Genomic DNA, 9,375 nt, shown 5'->3' with positions numbered 1-9,375 from the left:
CAACCGGCTTCGGCGGCGGGACGGCACATGAGACTATTTTGTGATGTGTTACACCCCTTTCAATGCTTTTTAAAGTGAATTTTTAGCTCAATGGTTTACAAAACCTAGCTCAGTTGCCCAGTTGCACATTGTTACTCATATTTTTTTTTCAACGTGCGGTGGCGGGGGCATGGCGGCGGCTTTGTTTTTGTGATGTGTTACAGCACACTTGATTTTTTTAGTGTGATTTTGAGCTCATTAATCGTATGAAACCTAGCATAGTTGCACATTTTGATGAACAATGTACAACTCTTATTTTTCAACGGGCACTGGTGGCGCGACCACACCTGTCTCGATCTTTTTTTGTGATATTTTAGTTGCACAAAAATGTTCTTGATGGGCAATTGAGTTTTTTGTGGGTGGGTTACACACCACTTTGCTTGATGTGCAATTGTAATTTTGAGAGACCTCCCAAATTTTTTCTTTAATTTCTTTTTATTATGAGACAGAGAATGTGTGAAACGGAGGTAAGGTTTTTTTTGTTGTGATTCTGTTTTTCTGGACACGAGCTGAGCTTTTTGTTAGCTATACGTACAGATCTATATGGGCTGAGCTAACAAGCCCGTAGGCCATAAACTCTCAATTGACACACAAGCCCACACAAGACACAAGCCCACACACAACACAGAACCCACACATGACGGACGACACAACACATAGCTTCTTTATCAGTGCGGACGAGGCTTGTGGGGAGTCGTTGCCGATGGGGTGTCGGACGGTGGAGATGGTCGACTGAGATACAAGCGATTCACTTATTTCTCAGGCGACTGATACATAGACGGACCCTTCAAAAATCTCTATAACATCAAGCTAGCTGCCAAAATTGCATCCTTTATCTTGGGCAAAAGATTTACTTGGTTCTTCTATTTGCGATGAAGTGAAGAAAAGTTATATTCTCTGTGCTATGTGGGGGTCAGTATGGTCTGCTCGTAATGATCATCTACATGGCAAATCTCAGGTTAAAATTCCACAAGCATGTAGTGATTCTGTAGCAGACCTTATTGCCAGCTCCTGTTGTCGTAGGGGGTGTTAAGATGCAGATCAAGACCCGCCGACAACGACGACAAGAAGGCTTCCACAAGGTGAATGTGGATGCGGCCTATGATATCAATACCATGGAAGCAAAATCAGGAGTGATAATTAGAGATCATAACGGAAGGATATTGGCGGCAAGCAGCACATGTCATAGCTAGTCTTATTCCTGATGCTTTAACTGCTGAAGCCAATGCTTGTAGAGATGGAGCGAAATTAATCGGACGCATGAGTATTATCAAGATCATGGAATCTGATTCTCTGGAGCTTGTTTCACTTTGGAAATCAAGAAACATCAATAGAGCTTGCATTTTACCTGTTTTAAAACAGATCCAAGAGCTAGTTGAAGGGTGTAGCTATTTTGATATGATGCATGTGAAGAGAGACGCAAATTAAGCTGCTCACAACATAGCCAAATTTGCATCTGCTGCTGCTCTGCACTGTGCCTGGGTATCTCAGGTGCCGGATTCCATCCTTCAATGTACTGAAAAAGCTTGTAATATTTGTTTTAATTAATGAAGCTTTTGGATGACTCTCAAAAAAGAAATATGTGCAATTGTGCATAATGGATATGGCATACTCATATATGGACAAAAAATAGTTCAACAACTTTGTCACGTGTTTTACTGTGTAGGTACATGCAAGTTGCGACACTTACTATGCGATGGAGGGAGTACACACCAAAATTGTTGTTGGACTATTTATGTCCACATGGGACCGAGGAAGTAATACTGATTTAGAAGCCCAAACCATGGTCTTAGCCACATGGCGCTTCCACATTTTCTGAATCAAAATGATTTGTTGGAACTATTTTCAAATTAAGCTAATGGTTTTCACTTTTGACGCACTTTCACCCTCATAATCAACGTATACTGTGAGTTAAACAAAAATATAAGCCAGTCAAACTACGAAATTTATGTGACCTTCAAGGGTCTCAAGGGATGGACACTCATGATTCCGACTTCTTCCATTTGATTTAGCTACTCGTAGACCTAAAGCACAATAACGCTCCGAACTAAACAGGCACAATTAATTTGTGGCAATGAATTCAATTTTGTTCTCCTCTTGTTTCACGTTGTCGTGTGTGAGAGCACGGACACTATCGGACCCCCGAGAGTTGGGGTCTAGGATGCCGCGTGGGGGAGTGGTGCCTAGGATCTCCGAGGGCTAGCTCGGATGCCCGCGGGTTGGCTATCGGAGGAGAGCGCGCGCTCGACATGTGGCTCGGCTCTTCTGATGATGTCCGGTCCTTCAGCAGGCAACAGAGACGACAGGGAGGCAAGACAAAAGGGGAATCTGCACTATACCTCGACAAGACGGGCCTGCACCGCCCTCGCAAGGCGACTGGGCAGCTCGTCCGGTCGCATCCGCACAGAGAGAGGGGGGACGCATGGAGAGAAAGGCCCAATGACCATGCAAGGCCAGTACTTCGAGCGAGACGTGCTTATGGTACGTGTTGCGCATGCAGCTAGACCTTATGGCATCCCCTTGCAGTATAAAAGGAGGACCAAGGGCTACATGGAAATGGTTACAACATGGTTTGCTTAAAGATAGGAAGGGAAGAAAGCTCTAGCATAGGGGAAAGGACCCTCGGGAACGTCCCCCGGGACGTGTAACTTGATAGAAAAGGTAGCAATCCAGACAAGCATGACGTAGGGTATTACGCTCCGGCGGCCCGAACCTGGGTAAATCATGTGTGCCGTTGCGTGTTTGTTGTCTCTCATCACCAGTGCAGTTCCCACGCCCTCCACGGACAAAGGGGGTGTGAATAGCCCCCGGTATCGGAGGCCAGGCATGGACAGACGCCGGGAGTAAGGACACCCCCTTTTAGTTTAGGTTAGGAGGGCGCGAGAGCACTTCGAACATCACCGGTAAAGACTACGACACCACTGTTTACTCAGGTTTGGGCCACCCAGAGGTGTAATACCCTACGTCCTGCTTGAGTTGTATTGATGGAGGTGGTTGGTTTGGGGAGATTATAGTGGAAGGCTTGAGCGGCCGGCTCAAGCTGTGTCCGCGGTGACCGGAGCAAGAGGAAGAAGAGATTCTACTCTCCTCCAGCGGTTGAACCCTAACCTTTCTCCTACCCGCTGCCTCCTATGCCTAGTCTATCATGGATGCCAACTTCTTGCCGAGGAAGACAGGGGCCTCCTTTTATAGTATAAGGGGACACCACACTGGCGGACAAGATCACGCACCAGGCATGTTGCTATAGGAGAACATCCTCGCTATAGGACAAATATGAAGCTGTCCACCTGCACTACGGCTCTGTCAAAAGGGAACTGTACCTAACTTGGGGCACAGTGGTTCTTTAGGCCCTGTAGGGGCCGATCTGGTGATAATGTTGGCGCGGGATGGACGCTAGCCGATCAAAAGGTAAAAACGATCCTGCTGCACCCAGCATGTAGCCCTCCATGACGATCGTCACATCCGTAGTCGCGCAGTCCCGAGGATGCCATACGTCCGTAGTCATGCAGTCTCGAGGATGCCATAGGACTGGCAGGCATGTACCGGTCCTGGCTCGTGGGTACCAAAGTTGGCACCCCTGACTCGCTGAGATAAGTGATGATGTCATTCTCTCCTTGGGCTTCAGGCCGGACGCCCCCGTGGAGCCTTAGACCCTGGGTCCGGGAAAGAAGAGATGGCCATTGGGTTTCTAGGTCCCTAGATAGCGGTTCCCGGGGATACCCCCTCCCCGGGCGCCTTTGCAATGTTCTGGTGGGCCCATGACCCCGGAGCCGACACACGTTGTGAGATCAAGATAAGCAATCAGAGGGGGGGTGAATGATTGCGCGGAAGCAAATTAAAACTTTTCCCGAAAGTTCGAACCCTAAATCACCTTTCTATCCGTGATAGTAAAACAGCCATAATGTTTGATTGGACGAACCAAAAAATACGTATGAGTATGCAAAAGAAGGTATTGAAATTATCTAACCAAGGCAAGAAGAATCAGCTCAATCGGACGTACCAATCAAAAGATATGATCAAAACAGTAACAACTGACAGAAAGTTACGAGGATTAATCTAAAACCAATTTCAAAGAATAACAAGAAAGATGAATTAATCACAATCTTCCATTGATCTCGTGAGAAACCTGCAGCAATGTGTTATGATCTTGTGAGAAAGCAGCACCAAGTGTTAGAAAGATCTAGCACGAAAATTCCACAAAGATCCGAGAAAAACAGAGATGACACCGCCAACGAATCTCTTTATTGCAACGATGTCGATCGATTATAAAAGATGCAACCATGCATCCAAGAACTCTCCAAGAATTGATCTAAATCTAAAACTCTGACTTCCCTCACGTTCTTGCTAAAACCCTAGCCTAGACGTCCTTTATTTATAAGAGAAAATTCGTGACCCAAAACCGAGTTCAAATCCAACACGAACTCCTCTGTCCCGGTCAGTATTCTGCCTGTGGGGCCTGCATACGACCCCGGATTGAGATGACTACAAAAGAAAAGTTGTTCGTCTCGACGACGCGCACAACTTTCATGTGGACCACTTTTCCATCGGACTGCATCTTGATAATGCTACTGTTTAATCTTTAAACAGCTCTCATCCAGCCACGGCTGGACCTACATGTCTTCACGTCGATGCACTTCATGTCATCAACTCTTTTTGTGATGTCTTCAAAACTCGACCATCACGTGTCAAGTATCTCCAATACCGTACATCTCCGGTATAAACAACGTACGACAAACCGGTGTCCTTCCGGATCATCATAGCCTTCACTTCCATTGTTCCTTCGCACGAACGTCCCGCATGACCTTGATCCTCGACCTCAGCTTCTCCCAAGTTTCGTCCCTCGATCCCGTCATCAACCACATTCCTCTAGCTCCGGCAACAGCTGAAAGCGAACACAGAAATAACCAGTACGAGCACAAGTCCACGAGCTGACTCAGGGTAAGTTCCACACAACTCACGCCATGTTTTTACATAAGAAACTAATAGATCAACACACCACTAGCAAAGCACTAAGTCCAAACAAGATACATCTCATCACATAAGTATCCATATTACTCAAAATATCCACATCAATGTTTCACTAAACACTTGCCAATGTTACACATCACATATGATTTCACACACGTTGTGATTGATTGTTTGTTTAAGTGGATTTGAATGCTTAATTTCTTATTGACATGTGTATGAAATGATTGATTTCTTATTTGAGTTGGCCTGTCAACTCATTGTAAAAATTCGCCATTGGTGGGGTCACAAGATAAGGAATGTCACCTTTTAAAAATCATCATTGATGAGTCGCGTGGTTAGGGCTTCGGTGGTGATGTATCACTGTTGATGGTATGTTTACTTTGCCCATCAATAGTAATCCATTGATGGGTCGGAGCGGTGATTTGTTGGTAACAAAAATTTCTAGCAGGGCTCACAATTGTGAGAGGTGAGATTTTAAGACCTAGTAGTGAAATGGTGTGTTGTCATAGTGCTCCATCTGCCACCACCACTGCCCTCGCCTCCTAATTATAGTGGCTCACCATATCCCTTGCTTCTTCAAGGTTTTGACCTTTGACAATACCACCCTCGGGCGTCTTCACCGCCTAATTGCAGGGCACCGCGTCGCCTCAGTCCTTACACACAACATCATCACTTGCCCATCACCCCTTCGACCGTGCATCTAAACACTGGCTTCTTTCCAGATCATGGGGCCTCCACTTCTTCCCTTGTGTCCAATACTCTCCTCAAGCCACGCTCAAAACCCTAATTCTCGGTGTCTGAGGCCTCTTCATCAATCTCACATAGAAGAATGAGTAAACAAGGAATTCAAAAGAACAAGAATTAGCTTTTTTTTGCAGGCAACTGAATATAGTAAATGTGAGACATATTACATTGAACTTATTTTCGCCCATGGTTCCTCACATATATCAAACGAAGGGGAAATAAACTACAACAGCACCTCTTCGATGAACTTGTCGACATTGCTCATGGACCTTCCACCGGGCTGCGCCGAGGCCACCGCGCTCTTTTTGAGGTCTAGCACGCGACGCTTCATCTCTTGGCCTTTCTGTCCTTCCATGGCCTCTCGTATCAGCGCCTCTACCTCGACTCTCCGCACATTGTCATCAATCTCCATTCCAATTCCCCACTCCGTGCATTTGTACCGGCAGTTGGTCTGCTGCTCGGCAAAGAAGGGCCAACAAACCATCGGCACGCCTGCCGAGATGCTCTCCAGTGTCGAGTTCCATCCAGAGTGCGTCAGGAACACTCCGACGGCCTCATGTTCCAGTACCTTCTCTTGTGGACACCACGTCGACAGCATGCTCCGCCCCTCCGTTAGCTTGAAAAATTCTGGCGGTAGCGCGGCTTCATCGCCCTTCACGAGGTCAGGCCGCACGTTCCATAAAAAGGAATAGCCGGTGTTTGCCAATCCCCAAGCAAACTCCAGCAGGTGCTCCTTCGACATCACGGTGATGCTCCCGAAGTTGACGTACACAACGGAGCCCGCCGGACGGCTGTCGAGCCACCGGAGCGGCGCATCCTGTTCCTTCCAGAGATTAGACCCAATGCTGACAATAGGGCTCTCCTCCGGTATGTTGTTGCGCACCGTGAGCTGGAGCGGCCCAACGGTGTAAACCTTTGGCAACAGCTTGGACATAGCATCTAGTAGCGGTGCGTCCAGCTCGTCGAATGTGTTGATGACCACTGCGGATGCCTGCGACATGCCGGCCGTCTCGTGGATGAAGAAGTTGAACATGATGTCGTTGGGGTCGGTCGTACGCACGAAGCTTGGGAAGTCGCGTAAACGTAGGTCCTTGGGCACACCTGGTATCCAGTCGATGGTTGTGTCCAAGTATCCATTGCTCAATTGCTGCTCGTCTGCATATATACAAGCAACAAAGCTTACAAAATGAAGTTGCGAGAGGAACAAATCTTACCAATTAACCATGTTACATCAAAGAAATAGCTTCTATTTCTTGTAGCGCAGTCCAGAACAACATACAGAGTTAATTGGCTATATGTGTAACCAAGTTTTTACTCCTATTTGACAGTTATATATTCGTGTAACAAAGTTAGTTTCTCGAAGCACCACAGCAGGAATCACAAAACAAGATAGAGATACAAACCAGTAAAGTATCTCCTAACACAGCCGGTGTTCCAATAGGATATGTACTGTACTTAACAGGCTAAAATCTCTCTTTCTTTTACATAAATAAATTACTACTCTTTCCGTCCCACAAAAGATGTCTTAAATTTATCAAAATTTGAATGTATCTAGATGTGACTTAGTGTATAGATACATTCAAATTTAGTTAAAGTTGAGACATCCTTTGTTGGACTGAGGGAGTACTTCGTTTGCACCGATTTCTTCTTGGTTCTATCACTTAGAAAGATTTGAAAGCTCTGATCCCTTAATTTTCAAAATCCATTATCTTTAATATTCCGTATCTAAAATCTGCGCTGATAATTCTAAAAGGCTGTCGAATTAAAAGGGTAAACAGGTGATCAGACGAGAATGTAATACTAGTGCTCATCAACTTGCGCTGGCACGTTCCGACAGGTATATTATGAGGCTGTCGGAATTGGGTTGTGGGGGATCGGCATACGGAATACCCACAGGTGACTGCAAAAAAACAGCCTCCTCATTCTTGTTACAGTTAGTACTATAGGTCTCATGCTCTAGTGTGCAAGTGATTTATATATATACTTAGTACATATGGATATTTAAAAACATGTACTGCGTGTGTGTGTGTGTGTATACCTTTGAGAGGAACAAGGCCGCGTTGAGCAAGGTCCTTGTAGTGGTAGTAGGCCATGAAGCCGCAGGCGCTGGCGGTCCAGAGCGTGGCGCAGCGGATGCCGAGCTCCCTCGCGACGCCGAGGGCGAAAGACATGACGCTGTCGCCGATGACGCACGTCACCGGCGGGAGCGCGCCGCCGGAGTCCTCGGCGTCCTTGTTGAGCCTCAGGATGAGCTCCTTGAACCTGGGGAAGCAGGTGGTCATGGTGGAGTAGCAGAGCGAGGTGATGTCCTGCGTGGCGTCCTCGTTGTCGGACGGCGGGAGGCCGTCGGCGATGGCCTCGAAGCGGAACCCGGGCACGCTGTTGAGCATCTCGGCGCCCTGCGACCGCAGAAGGCGGCGGTGGTTGTACTCGTTGTTGACGAAGGTGACGTGGAAGCCCCGGGCGTGGAGCAGCTTGCCCAGCTTCAGCAAAGGGGTGACGTGGCCCTGGGCCGGGTACGGGATCATCACGGCGTGCGGCTGCGGCCTCTGCTTCTCCGTCGGCGGCAAAGACCCCATGGCGCTAAGCTTAGGCTCTGACGACTGCTCTGCTCTCACACGCCACTCGCTCCCTTGATGTTTCACTCGTTTGGAACTATCAGCTGCTATGTGGTGCGGCTTGTGCGACGACTTGACGAGCTGATATATAGGAAGAGCGCGCGCGCGCTACGTCCTGAGCCGTCCAAGACTCCACCAAGTCAAGAACGTGTCCTGTTCTTCACAGATGGTTGGATCTCCCGCGCCGGGTGTTTGAGTGGCACCGACGGCCGGGTTCGCTCTCCAGGCTCATGGGCGATCGATCCGTGCCAGTGGCCTCCAGATCCACGCACGCTGCGCTGCTGATTTCTCGCTGTGTACGGCGTATATTCTACTGGCCTCGAAGCCAATTGCGAGCCGCGTGCATGTGCCCGGGGGCCGCGTGGTCCGTGCTTGTGTCTGAAATAATACTCCTCGATCATCCGCGTGGGTTATTGCATAAGTTGAACCAGCGAGGATGGAGGCATATATCGGATTCTTCGTTGATCTGATTCCTTAGGATGCTTAGTTAATTTGCTGATCTGATTCCTCAGGATGCTTAGTTAATTTGCGGATCTGATTCCTCAGGATGCTTAGTTAATTTGCCGATCTGATTCCTCAGGATGCTTAGTTAATTTGCCAATCTGATTCATCAGGATACTAATTTTTATTTAGGCTACTAAAGACAGTCACGTGCTCTGGTTCCCAAGACATCGCGTACATTTTTTTCCGGCAAGGGGAAGGATCCCATGCGAGAAAACTCTATTTTAAACCCTCACTTCGTAGACAAAATTTGAATCGGACCTTAAACTTCTAATCTCTGAATTTTGAACCCTGACCTTAATGATCCTGGTTAACTAAAACCCTTAATCTCAGAAATCGTGTTTGGTTGATCCTTTTCGCTAACATGGTTCTGCGATTGATGAGTAGGCTTACAAATTCCCGTGATTTGCGTCTATGTCACTACTACATAATGGATCATTAGTAACAGGCGTAAAATGACATCAGTAGCGGGCGTCTCACCCGTCGCAACCTGCATGCCCGTGAT

At 47.4% G+C, this 9,375-nt stretch overlaps 1 protein-coding gene across 1 annotated transcript; it reads right to left on the bottom strand.

Annotated features, from left to right (window-relative positions):
* Positions 1–5,852: 5,852 nt before the first annotated feature.
* On the bottom strand, positions 5,853–8,449 carry LOC100846564 (7-deoxyloganetin glucosyltransferase). The gene is made up of 2 exons (XM_003579519.4): positions 7,790–8,449; positions 5,853–6,906 (listed from the first exon to the last, which is right to left on the bottom strand). The coding sequence occupies exons 1-2, from the start codon at positions 8,328–8,330 to the stop codon at positions 5,975–5,977; spliced, it is 1,473 nt and encodes a 490-aa protein (XP_003579567.1). The 5' UTR covers positions 8,331–8,449; the 3' UTR covers positions 5,853–5,974.
* Positions 8,450–9,375: the final 926 nt, after the last annotated feature.

The sequence above is a fragment of the Brachypodium distachyon genome, chromosome 5, assembly GCF_000005505.3.
Source record: "Brachypodium distachyon strain Bd21 chromosome 5, Brachypodium_distachyon_v3.0, whole genome shotgun sequence".
In the NCBI taxonomy this organism is placed as follows: Eukaryota; Viridiplantae; Streptophyta; class Magnoliopsida; order Poales; family Poaceae; genus Brachypodium; species Brachypodium distachyon.
Note: the sequence above shows the minus strand (reverse complement) of the source record. Positions and strands in the feature narration are given on the sequence as shown.

What these genes read in the sequence shown, in the direction of transcription:
- LOC100846564 (XM_003579519.4), bottom strand. Translation starts at nt 8,330, where the DNA reads ATGGGGTCTTTGCCGCCGACGGAGAAGCAGAGGCCGCAGCCGCACGCC. An exon ending in CGGCCTTGTTCCTCTCAAAG is followed by an intron (nt 6,907 to 7,789) that starts GTATACACACAC and finishes GTATATATGCAG; the next exon opens with ACGAGCAGCAATTGAGCAAT.